Here is an 18,642-nt window from a genome sequence, read left to right as displayed (position 1 = left end):
GATGGGCGGTTCCCCGGCGCGCGGTGTGACGTCACCCGGCCGCCAGTCGCGCGCCGCCATGGGGAAGAGCCGGTCGCGCGCGGCCAAGGCCGCCGACGTGTTCAGCATCGCCCGCAGCGGCGCCAGGGCCAAGGGCAGGGGCAGGGCCAAGGCGCGACCCGTCACCTCCGCGCTGAAGCAGGTGAGTGGCGCGGGGGCCGCCCGTGTCGGGAAAGGCCCGGGAGCGGCAGAGCGCAGGTCCTACGCGGGGCTGCGGCCGGGGGGGCCTGGACGCTTCCCTGGGGTTTGGCTCCTTCTCCTGGGCAGACGGAGCGGCGCTGTCCGATGGGCAGGATGCTGCTGGGGAACAAATGGCCAAGTACACAGTTTGCACCTGAAAACCAGGTTTATAGGTGGATGTCGTCACCCTCGAAAAGGAAAGCACAGAAAGTCTGTTTGACTAATTTCCTGCAGGCACCTGCCATGTACGACTTGACGCTGTTCTCCTTGAGGGGGGTCATTTGGAACAGATATCTGATAGCATCTGATGCTGTAATTCAGGGTACAGTGTAACAGACTGGCTTGATTCAAACCACTAGGCACAGATGCTGCAAGGGGAACTCCTGCTCGTTTCCCTCATGTTCCTGACCCCAGATTCCCTTACCAGGCTCTGGGCTGTGTTCCCACAGCTCACCTTGATACTGGCTTGGAAACTCATTGCATGCTAGATGATACAACTTGCTAAAGCAGCAGCAACAACAATTAAAAATGCATTTTGCATTTTTCTCTGCTGGACTTGTGAGCTGAACACTAAATTATGAATTAGTGCAAAGAGAAACATTTTTTGGGAGAAACATTTTTTGGGAGAAAAAACTGGAAAGGATGGAGCCTTTTCTGATCCAGAGGCTGTTTATTTGTCCAAGTTGTCAAGTAAAACTGTGTCAGTGAGATGCAGTGAACAGACCTATGAGCACACACTGCCATAGGTTAAGTTGCAATGTCCCTTTTGACACCTTAGGTGGACTGGGATGCTCCTCAGACCCTGCTGTGACCTTATTTAACACACTAGAGCAATGGGAAAGTAAACAAGCAAAAGTAATTTTCATGTCTGGAGAGCATCACAGCCCAGAGGAGGAAGAGAGTGGGTTGTGTGGCTAGAAGCAATGCAGGGGAAGAGGACTGGGGTTATCTAAGCAAGAGTTTTCCATTTGGTAGCAGCAAGTCATTATACAGTTATCTTCTCAAATCCTGCCTCCTGCCTGAACTGTGTGATCTGCTGACAGTTCAGCCTGCCACTCTAGAAGGGCATTTGATAATAAAAGCAGAAAGTTAGGGGCTTACTGTTCCTGTTAGATTTAGTTGCAGTTTGCTAAGCAAACAGGGTTAAATAGCAGCTCTAAAAAAAAAGGCCCTTTCAGATTTTCTCCTGGAAGCTAAAGCCACTTGACAAGTTAATCTGGTAGACAGACAGGAGTGTAACAAACTGGAAATAAACAGGAAGCCTCAAAACAATTTCATATTGCTGGGTGTCACATCCCTACTTAGTCTAGAGGGCTCTATATAATAAAGACTCAAGGAAAGACAGTAGCTTATTAGGAGTAAAATTTTATTCTGTGTGTTTGAAGCCATATTCTTTAATTCATTAAGCCTCCAAGGATTTACTTATAATTAGGCAGTACAGGACAATGCTCAGAAAAACTGTTAAAATAGGTTCGTTCTTTAATACATAAAAGCCCATTATAACTATTTGAACCATTTTTTATATAGACACACATGGTAGCTATAGAGCCTCCTTCTACAGAGGAGTCTTGCCAGAGTAGCTGAGAAGGATACCAGGTATTAAAACTGACTGGAACCTTTCAGCACCCCTGTGAAGCTGGAAAACAGTGGCAAGCCCTGATGGGAAACCTAAGCTCTTTGTGTATTGCATTGCCCACAGTCCCATCCACTCTGCCTTGAGCTAGGAGCCAAGTCCCTGTTTCTTGGGTCACCATCCATGTTATTATGAATTAAACCGCTAATCTGAATAGACTTGTTTTATCAGCCTCTTGCCCCTGCTTTCTTACTACTGGTTCTTTTGGTCTTGCACTTAGAATAAATTTAATTACTGTTAATGTACACATGCCCTGACATCACGGAAGCTTTGAAAGCAAAATGAATACGTGTAACACATCACGGTTTACTTCTGCTTATGTAAGTTGCTGAGAAGTGAATTACAGGAATTACCTTTGGAACAACAGTAGGCATCCTGGAATCTGGGATTGCCTGAAGAAGTATCAGCGTGCTTCTGGAACATTTGCAATGTAATAGGCCAGTATCTGGCTACAATCATGTTCCAAACTTGGTGCTTCAGAAGCAACAGGTGCTAGGGCTGAGATCAGGTGAACCTCTAATTTGCTGCAGTTTGAAAGAGTTGATGGCCTTGTGCATCCTCTACCACAGAAAATTGTCCTCGGAGCACAGCATGTGTCCCTCTGTTAGGTTTTCCCTCTGAAAGCATGCACCTTTGCGGAAAATAACTTAAAAAGGCAGATTTGGGCTAGTAAGTGAAGCTGTGAGGTGTCCAGGGACCAGATACATGTCCTGGTCTGCTGCAGCCATACAAGTTTCTTTAAATACCTTAGCAAAATCTGACAGATGTTGCTGGCTAGACCTACAGTATGAATAAGTAGAAATGTGATGCTGAAAGGCAAACTGCTGGAATAAATTCCAAATGGTAAGACCATTTACAAAGGAAGGAGCCCTTCCTGGAACTCCTTTCCAGCTAAGAAGAGCTGAGGGCAGCATAGCATGGCCTGTCCAGTCTGGCTTTTTTCTTTGTGTTCTGTTTCTGGATCACTATGGGGTCCCTTTCCAATCGAACAAGTTTAACTGCTTTCATAAATTTAATTTATTAGAACATTAGTAGTACATGACTTAATGATATAATTAAGTAGCAGGTAAACTAAAGTTTAAAAACATACCTATGAAAAAGTAATTTTGGAAGATATGCATGTAACACCAGCTGTTCAATAGTTATACGAAATAGGTGTAATTTTACATGCCAGTGGAATTTCAGTTAAAAATACCAATGTGTGTCTTTTTTCCCTCCTAGATAAACATTAGAAATGCTGAGAAAGTTAATGCAATAAATAAAGCATTTGCTGAAGTTCAGAAAGAAGTACAGCAGCTATCAAAAGGCACAGCAGCAGAACCTCAGGAGAGTCAGCAGGTAATTACCCTTTGTAAAAAATCTGAGGAGGTAAATGAGGAAAGTGCGTGTTCAAAGCATTATGTTCTGGCTCTAAGAGTGCAGCCAATTAATGCAGTTACTTTAAAGCTATAATCCCAGTTTTATTCATTTCAGCTATGTGGTAATGTTGAAATCTGGTTAGCATATTCAAGTGCTGTGTAACTACTAAAGTCAAGAATGGGGTGGGTAGCCAAGCCAGAGCATGCTTGCAAAACATCCTTTGAAATTATATTCTAGGTGTTTTTTAATTGATTTTTTCAAAGTTAATTCCAGCTTCAGCCCCTTGATTAGAGACTTATGCCTCAACAGGAATAGACACAGAAAGTAAGGATGAACCTTGCTGTTTCCTACCTGAAACACGCAACAGTGCTTTGAACTAAAGAACGTTGCCTCTTTCTGTTCCCAGTTCCTAAGCCTTCATATTCCCTCATCACAAGTACCAAAACCTGCAACAGCAATTTCTGTAGTAGAGCTCTTGCCTTGCAGCACTTAGGGTTCAAGACAGTGGTACGCATGTCTTCCTTTGTCTGCTCCATTACTAAACAGGGCTACCTGCAGTCTTGAGAAAGAAATACATTTGCAGACTTTAATTGCAGACAAGCTCCTCTGTATAAACTCTTATTGCTGACGCTTCATGGTGCATGGGCATGGTTTGGGGGAGAAAGCCATGGGCCAGGATGAAGTACAGATTAATCCATCTTGGCTGTTGAGGGAAGTAGAGGGAGTTGGGAGAAGTGGATATGACTTGAGTTTTAATTACTGTGCCTGGGGTGACCAAGTTCCTGTAAGGCTAGGAGCAACAGAACGAGTGTGAAATACCTTAAGGAAAGGCTGAGGGAAAAATGAAACTTAGGTGACTTGTGCCAGCACAGTATGAGGCTAAGCAAGGGTTTCAAGACAGTTGGTGGCCCTATCCCTGCTGGCTTGCTATTGCATGCAGCCAGGAATTCAGACTCAACCACTGCTCACATGCTGGTAGGGCTGTACGTAATGTAACGTTGGATTTCATCACTTAGGCAACAATACTGTTTTCTCCAAAATGGCAAAATTACGTGGTCTGAAGCGTTTCCTGAACTAGCTTTAAGCCTATTTGCATTTGACCACGTATGTTACGTTACTGGCATGATGCCTTGTCTTTCTCCTGCAGTACAAGGTATTGGCTGCTTATCTGTCAAGTTTACTTAATTCTGTGGTTCCCCAAGATACTGAATTATGACTGTAAAATAAGTCTAAATTAAATATGTAACGATAAATTAATCTTCTAGGTAACAGGTATTTATTAGTGTGGGTTTTTTTCAAGCAGAGTAAAAAGACACTGCTTTCTACTTCAAACTGTGACTAATTTATTTTAGGTTTCTGCACATCTGGAAGAGGAACCAGCGAACGTGGATGCTGCCACAAGCCTATTATCTCAGTTGTAATGCATAATGGACGATGAAGGGATTGCAAGGAATGAAGATCAAAAGTACTGATGGCTTTGTTTGTACAATTTTATTAAAAAAATCTTGTTAATATACAAGTATTGGCACACTTTAATACAAACTACAAACAGACCTTTCCTGTCATCTAGGAAAGTGGAATGTCAGAAGTCAGTGTGAGAAACTTAAAGTGCTAAAACAGAAGGCACTTCACAAAATTGGTTCACTGAAACAATTTAGCATAACTCAAGTTGGTATCCGTTACTTTTCAGCTTGGCAGTGAAAGCTCCAAAATTGATTGAAAGGTATAAAAAAAAAAAAAAGGCTTCTTGGCAGTAAAGCTTCAAAGAAAATGCTGTTAACAGTGAGAAAGAAGTCTTTTTTTTTTTTTTTTTTAAATGATCAAAAGGCTGTGAAGCATTTTTGCTTTTCTTACTAAGAAGAAATCCAAATAATTGGATTATACAGAGGACACTCAGGTGAAAAAATGTGCCAGAATTTTTGATGAAAGCCCTTTTTTCTGGTTGAATTTGTTTTGTGAAGTAGTTAAAGGAAGCAAAAGGAAATAAACTCCCAGAGTCAGTGAACTAAGAAGTTATACATTCATTATTCAAATACTTATGTTATGAAGAAGTCTAGAATGTTATAGTTAGAGGTAGATAAGTAGTCTGGTTGACACAATATCTAATAATTTAGTATCTGCACATCAAAGAGATCACAGACTCCTTCATTATCATCCAGGTTAAAGTTGTAGTCATCTCCGGGAGTAGGAGAGAGTCGTAAGAGAGGAAAAACTGTAAAGCAGGAATAGTTTAGTTTAAATTAAAACACTTGGAATATCAGCCCTATTTCATAATTCATTATGTTTGTCATCACCACTATCAGGGTTGTTAATCTTAACAATTAAAATAGTCTTGATAATCTGACAAGCATGCTAAGAGACATACTGTGAATACCTACCTGTACTGCCTTTAAACTAAGGCAGTTAAAAGTGAGACTTCTACATTTTTTCCTTAGTATTTTAAGTGAATTTCCTGGAATCGAGCGATAGCTGTGGAATATGGGCTTAATTTCTCTTTCTGCAGCAAAGGAGTTCCTGAACAGCTTTCAAAACTAATCAGAAAGCCATTACTGTGTTTTGATTTTTTAAATTTTTTACAGTATTGCATACATTAGCTTTGGAATATTTATAATTTTAAGTAAGGAAGTTACCATTCCTATTTTACAGATGAAAAAATGGATGCTAGCAGCTTCTCTGTGCACTGCATTGCAAGCATGGACTTGAAGCCATTTTTGGGTAGAGAATGCAAGAGGAGAAGCCTCAGCCCTTGTGCTGCACCTCAGGAACACTAACCTATTGCAGATGAGCCAGGCATGCTGTACCTGCTCTAAAAGTGAAGACTATTTCCATTTTAGCCATGTACTGGCACATTCATATATTCCCTTGGATCTTAAAATTGCATGGTTCTTTCTGTATATGCCCTGAGGTTGTCTGCTTGACGGGCAGATATCAGGAGAGGCTGCTCACAGCAGCATGTTTACAGAGCAAGAGGAACAACGCCAGCTGAGTTCACCTCTGCCTGGCACCTCGGTGAGACAGAGCAAGGAGGCAAGGAATATGTAAACTTTCCAGCTGTGCTTCAGTTCTGCACTCATGACCACTAAGATGCAAGAGCAGAGAGGGCTGATATTTGTCTATTCTGTGCATGTACCAAATCTGGCCATGTATCAGTCTGCATGCAGGCATGTAAATACATTCTGAAATGCTTACTCAAAGACCCCGCAAGAAGCCTGAGGCTGAACAGAATTAAACCAGATTTATTTATTTAAGGCAGCACTCTTAAGTCATCAGCCTGTTTTTTTTCTCGTTCTTGAATTAAGGACTAGTGGGTTACTCATGCATGTAAGTGCTTGTTGGATTAAGACTTTCCAATTTTGATTGTTAAACTACTGCAGGGAAGGGAAAGGGGAGCAAAGACAAGAATGACAGATAGAGGAGGCAGTACAGGGGAAAGAAATAGTTTTGTACTGACTTTTGGCAGCAGACTTAACAGATCCTACCAAGAGTGCTGTTTACACATGCTGCTAACTTGTCATTATTAAAGTAAAGATGGTAAATACTTACCATCGGAAGACATGAGTTCATCAATAATATCCCCACTGAAATTTTCTGTGAAAGACAGGAGCATGTGTTTATCAAAGTCAACACAGATTCTCTGCATTAAAGCACTGAATTGCAATGTACAGTATGGCTTGTGCACAGTGCAAGTGGTGGAGATAGGCATGCCATGTATACATAAAATATATTCATCTTTGTGTCCTTCAGTTTTTCCTGATACTTTTCTCTCACAGATTAAAACCCTAGAGCCATATAAAATATGAAGCTGATTTGATGGCAGAGAAAGGTATTTTGCTCAAAATGAGTTTGCTCCTAAGAGCTGGCTCAGGGGCTTCATTAAGAGATCAACAGGCCTGTCATTTTCCCTGTGTTAACTTGTCGGTAGCCTGGTCACAAAGAAGGACTCAGGAAACTAATAAAAACATTTAAATAGTAACTGCTGCTCCCTACCTGTGGGCTCCTCCATCTTTGCTATGTCGAATGTGTTTGGCTTGAGAATACAGTTAACATCCAGGGGCAGCAAGCCCTGGTAGTCACTGGAGCTCGCTGTGGCTTGGGCGTCATCTCCTGAAAGGCTGGGGTACAACACGGGCTCTGGGAGGCTGGAGTAAGGAGCTGCTGGGGTTGAACTGCTCTCCTGTGTGCTGCCGTCTAGAAAGACAGAAAGGCCCTCTATAAAGTCTGTTACAGTAAAAAGGAACACAAAAGGCTTGCACTCGGCTGTGCCTTTTGAGGAAAACATGGCCAAAGTCTGGGATGAAGTGACAGGAGTCTCCCCCTTCTATAGTCACAGGCACAATTTAATCAAGACCCCTCAGAAATGCAGTCAGTGACAGCATTTTCTTAAATCTTTTTGTATTATCCTACTATTATTATGAAAAATACCTGATATTCAGGCGGTCTCTCACTGTGGCTGTGTGGAACAAAGTAACTGATCTTGTGGGACAAAAGCTGCAACTAGTGCCTGTATGACATGTCTCATCAAAAGGTACATGTTCAAATCACACACTCCCATCAGAGGCCAGCAATTTTATTCCATACTGCGTTCTGGAGAGGCACCTCTGAATAATTAACAAATCACATCCAACACTTTCTCAGTATAAGATGATAAGCTACAAGGGGTAATCTGTTTCACCAGACAGATAAAGAGGAAAAGGCTTCTCTGTAACCTCCTGAGAGCTGTCAGTAAACCCTTGGGGTAGTTTCTTAACAGGCCAACTGCTACACTATGCAAATTCTTGATCTTTCCTTTAGATAGAGTCTTCCTTCCCTCCAGTCTCTTTCCTCCCCCACTCATCTGAGGTGGGAAAAAATCCTGGACTTACCTGATGGCGTGTCCACAACTGATGTTGGTGGTATCTCTTCTCCTTGGTTAAGACCTTGTTCTGGTGGATTTTGAGGAGCTGTTGCAGGTTTAAGGGGAGTTGCTGGAGCTGCAGGTTGAGATGGGGGCTGTGCAAGGTCATCAGGTGGAGGAACTGGAAACACCACAGGCTTGGAGGAGCTTGATTCTTTATTTATAAGCAGCACATGGATAGGTCCTGAACTACTTTTAAGATTGATCTGGTATTTCTTCTGTCCATTCTGTCCCTGTAGAGGTGGTGTATTAAAAAAGTTACCATTCCTTAAGAACTTGGAACTTCACAAAAATGTAACAATAACTGCATAGAGCTATTTCCCACAGAAAATAGTGAAGATGTTTGAAGAGAATTCTCAAACTGAAGCAGAAGATAAATATATTAAAAAATATATTTAAAACTAATACATGTGATCTAATGATAAAAAAACCTAAAATGCAAACAGATTACAAACCTGTAATGTATTACCTGACCAGCACACAGTTACACCAGACACAAATAAACAGCCCTTTGAAGCACTTAACTCCATCTTGAATTCAAATTACATGATACTTAGCTGGGCTACATCTTATCAATAACAGCAGTGATAAATAATGAGTTCTGTACATTTAAATTTCTTCCTTTTAAATGGAGCTTCAGAATTATCCTGGTTGGGACCAATCATCCTAAAACACCCAGACTCAGTCTGGGTCTCACCCAGACTGAGTCAACATGGGATCCCGAGTCAGTAGAAACAGTTTCTTAGATGATTTGCCAGGCCTTTTTTTGGCAAGTTGTTTAGTCAGTACAGCTAGGACTAGCTTCCTATATCACTAACTCTGCAGTGGCCAATTCAGCAAGTAGGTTTTCAGCAAGTAATGTTTTAGAAAAAATGAGTATGAGAAAAGTGGGAAAGGAGTCTTAGGGGAAGGGAAACCCAGACAGAAACATCTAATTTGAACTTGGTGATGAAGACTAAGATCAGCTGTTTTAGTCCTCCACAAAAAGCAAAAAAACCCCAACATCACACCTGCCAACTTAGGTCCCACAGAGAACCTTACCATTGCCTGAACTGATTTCAGCAGAGACGGACAAAGATAGTTATCACTGGGATCAGCTCCGTGGTTCTAGCTTTGGATGCTCTTATGATATTAGACTGTGTTTAGCCTCACTAAATATAGCTTGTGAAACTCCTCAGGTGAATTTCACCCTTCTACAAGCATAGTGGCTATCATGCTTCATACAATGCTCTCTTCCAACTATGTAAACCCAATTTAAAACAGAGCACTGCAATAAAAAGAAACATTAAAGATGGAGAGAGGTAAGTAATTTGGCCTCCTACTTTAATCCTGTGTGTTTAAGCCTTCTGGCTAAAGTGTGACTGCAGTCTGTGTTTCTCTACCCAGGCTAGTACCATGTGATTAAATATTAATTAAATCTAAACCAATCCTACAACTAAATCTAAAATGCTTTTCCATAAAAGATCTGATTTAGCAATACATTGGAAATCTGACACACAGAAGTTGCTGCTATTCCTTCTCAGGGGAATTCATGACAATTATGCTTCATTCAGGAAGTTGAAACATTTAAAAGCAAGAGAGAAGACAGTGCAAAGAAACCCATTATTATATCTTTTTCTATAAAACAGAAGAGAGAGTTAACATTACTCTATCAAATATACCTTTTCCCACCCATCCCATCCATTCTTAGCTGATACCATCTTAGTGGTTTGGTTTTTTTTCCCCTTTCACATGTAGCTAGACATAAATCCTCTGTTCTAATGTAGCTGCTCTTTTCCACTGTCCCTCTAGAACACTTAGGTGAGCAAGAAAGCAGTACATACCATTTCGGGTATAGGTACTTCTAACTGTGTACCACAAGGTGCTTGAATTGCTAGAAGTGTGTCTCCTGGTTGAATAGCAATTTTTAAGAAAGTGTTAAATGTGCATATTTTTCTTAAGTCTTGCATGGTATCCACTCAAATGGGACATAGTAATTCTCTAAGGTCACTTAAAATACTGTGTAATTCTAGCAGATAAACTTGTGGTGAGACTTGCATAGTCCCTGTAAGATCCAAGTATACTGCATAATATAAATCACAGAATCCAAATACTTTGACCATAGCTGCAAGAACCTTTTCCTGCAGCAATGCAATATTTAGCACGTCCTTTACCTGCTTGTTACTTTCCTCAGATCTCATAGTTGTTTATGTATTGTGAGATTAAAATACTTAACTAGTTTGTCACCTGAAACAGCTCTCTGGTACAGCTCACCTGAGCTTTGGAGAATGGTAGTAGTACAGATAGATTTCACAAGAGAAGAAGAGGTCTTAATGATGGCCTTCAGTGCCAGCACTTTCCAGTATCTAAGCTCACAGCTTCTGCAGCATATATAGCCAAGACGTAACAGCTGCCTATCACACTCACCTGTGGCTTGCTAAGTGCACTGAAATGTTACAGTCAGAAGATCACAATTTTATCAGCAGCACTGGCACAACCTGCCTTACGCTGCAGGTCACTTACCTCCCTGCACATCAATTCCCCTTTGTCCGTAACTTGGCATAATGTTTTTCTTCCTCTGCCTCCTAAAAGACCTTTACATGAAGTACTATGTGACTGACATACTAGGTGCCTCTACATTTTGTCATGATTAACTGTTTTTAGTAACAGCTGATTCTGCTAAGCTCTGGAGTAGTTGATCTTGCACTTTTATTCAAAAACAAACCCAGCCTTCCTTGTGGCAAAAAAAAGGATGGTTTTGAGCCTAGCTGAAGGCTGAACAACAATCTTCCCTTGGATAATCCAAGATCAGGAGAGGATGTAATTTTTTGCCTGTACAGAAGGAATTATTTTGATGTAGTAGCAATCCCTCATCTTCAAACTTCAGCTGGCTCCACGTACATAGCATCATCAGGAGCTCCCTCTGGCCACAGCTCTAATTAGAAAATCTTATGAAAATTGGACCTGCCTGGTCTTTCTGGTGGGTTGGACCAAAATTTCCCATCCCCGGTTCCATTAACGGCCTGAGGCAAGGGGCTGCAAAGCATGACCAAAGAAAAAGACATCTGAAAACAGTACTCCAAAATGATCTGAGCTTCCATTCTGTACAACCTGTGACTACAACCAGAAAATGCCAGAACTCACTGGTCACAAACATTATGAGAGACATCTAACTACTACTGATCACTACTGAATATTTCTAAATTCAAACTATGTGTATGGAAAAAGCAGGTTAGTTAGCAAACTAGTTTTCAAGAGGAAGATCAGGAAATTCCTCACTTTAAGAAATACAGCCCAGCTGCAACTTACCATTGAAGCAGTTACAAATATCTTCATGGGTTACATATGAGAATGTAATTTACGTCAAGGAACAGTTTTCTTAAAGCAACACGAAACTGGTGTTGCTCTCTAGAAGCTTGACAAACTTAGCCTAAACTGCAAACTTACTGCTGTTACTCAAGAGGTGTAACCAAGGCATGATTTTTGGCTTTCAGAATGGCTAGTTCAAAATAGCACAATTCTGTTTTTTAAAGAAAAAGAGTATTTCTGTAAAGAAGATACAAAAAGGAAAAAGTTGCATGGCTTGAATGAGAAGATATTATTATAAAAAAAAAAAAGAAAAAGAAAAAAGAGAACAAGTAAAAACTTGTTTTAAAGAATGACATTCACCTCATGAACTTGACCCCACAGAATTCAACTGCGTATCAGGACTTCCCAGAATCAAACAAAAATACTGCCAGAGGGGACTTGAGAGTTCATCTGCCATCCCAGGCCCCTGCCTCAAGGTAGGATAAACTATTAAAGACATTCCAGACAGACTTTTTCCTCCCTGCCTCTGGAAAACCTCCAGTGATAGATATTCACCACCTCCCTGGAGGAAGGTCAATTCCAGTGTGAGCTCTCCCAAAGGAAAGGTTCTCATAATGTCTAAATTTAATCTCATTTCTACAAAACCCATTTTACAGGAATAATTTCTGCAGAGCAACTGCAAGAAATGTTTAAATTCTTTTCACTGATAAGATAGAAGATAGATAGTAGATAAGAAGGGGACTTTTCTGCTCCAAATCTCAGGTGTCTATTTGACTCAGTATCTTGCAAGACAGAGAAACACGTGGTTACAAGTAATGTAGAGGGAACTCTCTGCTTATGGGGTACTTAGAGACAGGGTATTTTCCCAGTTCCAAGCCAAACAAGCTTCAGGACTTTGCTAACTCAATTCATCTTTGGGCGATAGCTTAATCTTATCAAGAGGAGGAAGCAACACAAAAAAAGGTTCATATAAAGCACTGATAAGAAGTCATAGAAGCTAAAGAGTCATGTTAACACTTACATAAGATTTATATTATTTTTTTTTGAACCAAAACCAGAGAAAAAGTATTAAGTCTTCCCTTTCTTCTGGATAAAATAGAGTACATTACACTTCAGCCATTACCTACACTTTAACTGTTGCTTTAAATCTAGTTCCAAGATGCACACAATTAATTTGAAAGGATATTGGTGGTTTGTAGAATCATCCATTACATTCTTGATGCTTTGCTGAAGCCACAGCTTCTGCTGATCCAGTTCTTTTTCTTTTAGCTCTAGATCTTCAATTTCAGCTTCCAGATACCTCAGCCTGTCTATGACTTCTTTTGTATTGCAGCCAGCACCTACTCCTCTTAAAAAGGCAAAAGGGGTTGTGAAACCATAAGAAGTGAAAATCTAAAGTGAACATGCAAAGATAATATCTGAAGACTACTTTCACCATTTTGAAAATCAGTATGAAGGAAATGAGCATTTACCTTCCCAGCAGCATTTTAGCAGAAAAATACTTAACTTCAGATCAAATTTAGAATTTCCTCCCCCTTCTACATTTATTTTATTTTGCAATGTAGCTTCTTCAGTGTTAAAGCTGGTTTGTAGGCCCCTTCTCCATCCACTCTAACTCTTAGCTTGACTTTTCACCTTAAGCAACCCAAGAGAAAACAGGCATGGACTACAAGTGGCTAGGCAGGTGGAGACAGTGTGTCCCAATACCCTTCCCAGATTCACCTAGTGTAAATTTTTCAACTACAAGTGCTAGTTATAAAGCAGTACTGTAAGTTTTCAGAAAGTTTCTCTCCAGTATGCTTTAAACATGGTTTTATGTATCAAAGACACAAGTTAAATGGAAGAAAATCAATTTGAAACTTAACTGAGATCCTAAAATGTTCTACTGCTCATTGATGAGCGTAACGTTAATTTTATGGTGTCATATCCAGTCAGAAGTGAAAGGTAACAATTTTTGTTGCTTTTGAGCATGTGAAAATATGCAAAATAGACACAGCTTACTTCCACTGAATGCTGTTTTTTGACTTCTTCTCAATTAGATCAATTCCCTCCAAAACATTGGTGATATCATAGATCCTTCTCTTCTGCCTCACAGCAAGGGTATCAGCAGCCTGTCAAGAGAAGAACAACAAGCATCAGCAGCTTCCATGCTGAGGGCAAAAGGCAGCTAAGCCATTCCCTTGGACAAATGCCAAATAATGTAATTCTGAAGGGAGAAGACACAGCTTTTCAAAAGCCAGATGAATACTTCAGCACCTGCACGTAGTGCTACACAGAATGCCGAGAAAAGCCACCTCTTTGAAGGCCAGCAGGTCTACCCTTGTCAGACAGGAGAGTCGACGTGTGTTGCAAAGACCACCTTTGATATCTGGAGCACGTGCTATTTAAGTGCATGAAGAAGCATGCAGTGCTCTTTTTGGAAGCCAGGAAAATGCAGGGAAGGCAGAAAGCAATGCCCTGCAGTGGAGCAAATCTTGTTAAGTTTATCATCCCTTCCACTAACACTCAAGGTTTGGACTAAACTCTGCTGCGATATGAAACAACAGGCCTGTAATTTCACAGTGGCTGAAGCAGAGCTGCAATACTTCAAGCCAGCACCATCCTCTAACATTTCATCGCGTTAATCCATGCCACACCTGGGCTTGCTCCATCAGTCACAATGAGTACCAAGAGCTGTTTCGCAGTCACCAGAACCCTGGTACAGCTCACAGGGATACTTCTAGCTGCCACACTACCACTTTAACCACAGTTAGTTAGGCTGTGTGTCTGTGTGCTGTCACAGCTCATCACTTGAAGCAAAGCAAGAGTGTCAGGCAGAGAAAACAGTCTGCTTAATGCTGTACTTCTCTCTCCATGGTGATTTTTATGTACCTAATGCAAAAATGTAAGATAAAATAAGCAACCTTGAGCTAGTTGTGCCTTCCACACGCTCTTCTCTTTAATGCTGCAATGCTACTCAAGTAGCCTTTAGTAGTCTCCTTCAGCCAAAGACGAGTCTGCATCTGTCACTACTCGGGACACTCAGATGCAACGATTACAAGGGATTATATGGATTAAATGGATTAAAATAAAAAAGGAAGAGAAACAAAGAGAAGGATAGCTGGCAAAGACTCCTACATCCCAAATTTGAACTAATGTGTAAGCCAGCTGATTTCCACTATAGGCACATGATGAGTTATTTCAGATTGTCCAACAATTTATTGAATTAATGCTCTAAGTAAAGTAGCCTATATGAAGAGTATAATTCAAGACAACCATAAATAGAAGGAAAACCAATTCTATTTTATAGCAAAGTCCATATAACTCCTTTTACAGTATTTTCTGAACCATAAACAAACTCATTAATATTCTAAAGAAATTACACATTCCTATTAAAAAGTTAATTAGTTGGACTTAGTAGTCCAATTTATACTGAAGAATGTTTTGCAAGTAAAATTAAAGGAAAAATGAAAGAAGAATGGAAATGTTTAAAAATACCCTTATAGCCATGAAGCATAAACACTGCTCTCTCCTTAACCGTGATGTGAACACTGAACAGTGTTTCTACTGATACTGTTATCAAAAATTTTCTTTCATACTGGCTTCTGCAGCAGTCTCTTAAATTCTTTTCCTATCTAACAAAACAAAACACATACAAATACATACAGAGCATAAACTTTTTTTTTTCCCCCCCCTCAAGGAAACAGGCAGTTACATATGTATTTGGCTTGACTAGTACTATGTATAATTAAATCACAGATATGTAGTCTAACTACTACAACAAGAATTTCAACAAGGAAATCAAAGTGGGGCCACTCTGGAAAGTTTAGTTCAAACATTCACTAACTTTCTGGTACTTGTAACCTAAACTGTTTTGTATAACCTAATTACCTTCTTAAAATTTTATAGTGTGTTTCACAGACATTTTAAACATCAATTGGAAAGTTCCTCTCAAACACTCTAGCAGTTACCAATGTTAACACCTTCCACTAGGCCCATGGCCCAGAAATTAAGTTCAGGCATTCAGTCCCTCCACACAAACCACACACTAATGACTTCAATAATTAAAAGAGCCTCCTGAGACTTTTAAACAAATCTCATTTTCAAAAACACTTATAAAACTCCTAATTTCTGTCTATGTCAAATGGTTGAAGCAGATACGAGCAGCACAAGGAAGGGACATCTACCACAATGGCCCAGTTAAGATGGCTGGATGTAGCTTCCACATTCCTTCCTCTGAATCATCTGTATTTGGAGTTCCTTCATAAAATCTTTTAAATGTAAAGCTGATGCACTCTAGTAATTTCTTCTGATATTATCTCCTGATAGTATCTCCTGATATTTTGAATATGCATATGCTGAAGCCAAGCACTATATTAGTGTCTCACAGACAGGTTCTGAGCTGGAAGAAAAACACCTAAGCATGGTGCCTTGGTTCTCTGTGCATTCAGAATGTAAAACTTCAGGAATACAGAAAAGGTGCCATTCAGCACAGCTTCAGCTGCAGTAATGCACACACACACAACGTCCTGCCCAGAAATGAAAAAAAACCACAACCAAACCCAAAGCAGAGAAAGGATAATTGAGAGTTTGGGTGCACATGTTCCACACGACTTCTTTTTTGCTCCCTGGGAGCCGATGAAAGGCAGTGGGAATTACCAGCTGCACATTTGCTACCTTAGCACTGAAGAGCAGAAGAGCTGGCTAGAGCACTGTGGCAGAGTCATAACTGAGAAGTTTAACAAAGCAGAAGGGGCAGCAACGCCCACTTGCTCTCCATGTGTCAAAGGAAAGTGGTGCTGCATCTTCCAGCCTGTCCAGCGATGTTATCTTCTCCCCAAGAGGACTGTCAACAGCTCTGTGGGATTTTGAAACTGATGGGTGTCTTGGGAAACCTTTATGTAAAACTACTGAATATCAATGACTGCATAAAGGGAATGTAAAATTTAATAGATATGCTTTTTTTCTTCTTCTTCTGTGGGGCAGGGCAAGTGTAAGGCAGTTGTTATTTCCTCCTGATAACACATTTCTAAAAGCAGTAACAAACAAGTGATGTTTTGCACTGATGTTGAGAAACACTACTTAACCTTGAGAATAGCAGAGATGGCATTCTGCTATCAACCCATCCCATTTAAGAAATCAAGGCAGAAACAATTGTATTCTACTGAAAAGAAAGAATATACAAAGTCTGGGAGTAATTTCAGGCGACTTATCCCTCACTGACTTGCTCTTTTTCTCTCTCCCCTGCAATTTGTTGGTTGCTGCATTCAAGACCTTTGCTTACTTTTCCTTCCATCTCCTCCCTTAATGTTTTAATCTTACTTCCATAACTAGGGCTATATAGGATTATTCAGGGACCGGTATGCAATTATTCAAGAGTAGGCCTTTGATTTTAAAGTAAGCACTGCAGGATTCAAATTCCAAGTAAAGAAAATCCTCACTTCTGCTACCATGACTTGTCAGAGATGAGCAGAGCAATGTCCAGCATTAAAACACTTCCAAAAAAATTCAGCATACAGAACCTGCAGGGCTCCCCTCCCTGCACCTAAAGTGAGGAACAGTGACCACACACAGGACGATGCATCCCTACTGCTTCGTCATGGGTCAGCACACATGTCCCAAAGTATCCTCTTACAGATTGCTTAACTATAATTATAGATGTTTCAAAAAATCACGAGGAAAAGTCCTACAAAACAGCTTTCCACTCTCAGTTGCTGTATCACTAAGCCAGTACACCAAATGCTTCCAAATTGTATTTTCTTCATAGCTTTGCTATAAAAATACTACTCAGCTGCATGACATCGGATGGTCAATGCCTGTCAGCAGGGAGACATCTGAAGATGCTCACCACATGAACGGTTTCTTGGAACACACTATTCCTCAGAGTCCCTGAGCACACCGACACAACGTGCATGCTGGTTTTCTTTTTTTTTCTAAGATATGTGCCTTATTTATGAGAAATACCAGTTACAGAGAAGTACATTCTGACTCACTGTATATGAAAGTACCAATGATTTATTCACTTCAGTTAGCATTTACTTCCAACAAACGGTATCCTGTAATTCAGATACCAGTCTCCAATCAAGATCTTGAGCAGAAATGTCTATGACTTGTTGCAATGCCCACTTTTCCCTGGCTGTCAACCCTTCCATTCCCACTGGGTGGCTACCCTCCTAACGAAAGAGAATGAGAAACATCCTCCTATTCCTACACATAGCCCAACTTTATATCTCTTTGGCTCTTTAAGCTAAGTTTTTTGGCCTGTTGTCTTACAGACTATGTTTTGTTTGTAACCGGCCTGGAAGACAGTCACACCACCTGACAGACAATAAAGTCAGCTGCGTAACAGTCTCCCAGATGCGGACAGCTTTGTTCTGTTTTACTAAAGGAAGAGGCAGTTAAATACAAAGAAGTTAATCATGTGTATAGACCACAACATAACTAAAGGAGGAGTATAAAGCCTAACTGGTATCCTTCCCTGTTCACCATGAGGTTCCACCAGCCACTGTAATACCACTGAAGCGCTTGCTCTCTGAACAGGGATGCACAAAAAGCTCCAAGAACACTGTTCACCTCCTGCAGCCGCTTAAAAATGATCAACAAATAGGATCAGTTTTCCAGAAAGGACTTCAAGTAACCAAAGTGCCAAGCCAGCCTCTCGCTGCACTTTGCTTAACTGCTCAGCAGTTTCCCGCGGACCTTATCCAGCAGGAAAAAACACACTTTCGCCTCGATGCACAGAGCCCCAGCTCGTTGGCCAGCACGGCTGCACGGTCCGGGAGCCGGCAAGCGGGACAGGGCACCACGGGGTCTCTCCTGAGACAGAGGGACCGCCCGGCATGAGGCCCGGCTGCGAGGTGGGCTCGTCCTGAGGCTCAGCGGGGAAGTCCTCGCTTGGCTGCGTCCAACACCTTCACACCTGGGAGACGGCAGCAAGGGGGAAGGCGATTTGCCAGCCCCCTCCCCCAGTTAAGCATCTTTCATACACACACACACACATATATATATATATGTAAAAGCATTAAAAGAGCAACAGCCTGCTTTTCAACATCGTCTTCCCTTCCTAAAAGGACTCCGAAGAGGATGGCGAGACATAGGTTTAAATAAGTCCCCGTGCACCGAGTCAGTGCACAGCGCAACACAGTAAAAGAAAAAAACCAAACCAAACCAAAAAACAGCCCAGCTGACTATATTTTATGCACGGTAGCCATTTTACCCCCTTGCCAAAGAGTCGGAAGGGGCATTCCGGCCGCCCGCACCGGCTGTCAGC

General features: G+C 41.1%; 2 protein-coding genes across 2 annotated transcripts in view; one reads left to right on the top strand and one right to left on the bottom strand.

Annotated features, from left to right (window-relative positions):
* The first annotated feature begins 58 nt into the window (after positions 1-58).
* LOC104396557 (chromosome unknown open reading frame, human C8orf59) lies at positions 59-4,632 on the top strand. The gene is made up of 3 exons (XM_010006409.1): positions 59-181; positions 3,074-3,190; positions 4,564-4,632. Exons 1-3 carry the CDS (start codon positions 59-61, stop codon positions 4,630-4,632), a joined length of 309 nt encoding a protein of 102 aa, XP_010004711.1.
* Positions 4,633-4,687: 55 nt separating this feature from the next.
* Positions 4,688-18,642, bottom strand: part of E2F5 (E2F transcription factor 5, p130-binding) — a 20,402-nt gene continuing 6,447 nt past the window's right edge. The window contains exons 5-14 of the mRNA XM_010006491.1: positions 18,096-18,291; positions 17,859-17,957; positions 13,395-13,504; positions 12,580-12,741; positions 11,394-11,437; positions 9,929-9,993; positions 8,074-8,338; positions 7,199-7,399; positions 6,755-6,799; positions 4,688-5,423 (exon numbers count right to left, since the gene is read on the bottom strand). Coding sequence (XP_010004793.1) covers positions 5,314-5,423; positions 6,755-6,799; positions 7,199-7,399; positions 8,074-8,338; positions 9,929-9,993; positions 11,394-11,437; positions 12,580-12,741; positions 13,395-13,504; positions 17,859-17,957; positions 18,096-18,291 — 1,297 coding nt within the window. The 3' untranslated portion in view covers positions 4,688-5,313. The remainder of the gene's footprint in view (positions 5,424-6,754; positions 6,800-7,198; positions 7,400-8,073; positions 8,339-9,928; positions 9,994-11,393; positions 11,438-12,579; positions 12,742-13,394; positions 13,505-17,858; positions 17,958-18,095; positions 18,292-18,642) is intronic.

The sequence above is a fragment of the Chaetura pelagica genome, unplaced genomic scaffold (assembly GCF_000747805.2).
Source record: "Chaetura pelagica isolate M959 unplaced genomic scaffold, ChaPel_1.0 scaffold76, whole genome shotgun sequence".
NCBI lineage: Eukaryota > Metazoa > Chordata > Aves > Apodiformes > Apodidae > Chaetura > Chaetura pelagica.
The sequence above is the reverse complement of the archived record's forward strand: the minus strand, read 5'-3'. Positions and strand labels throughout refer to the sequence as shown.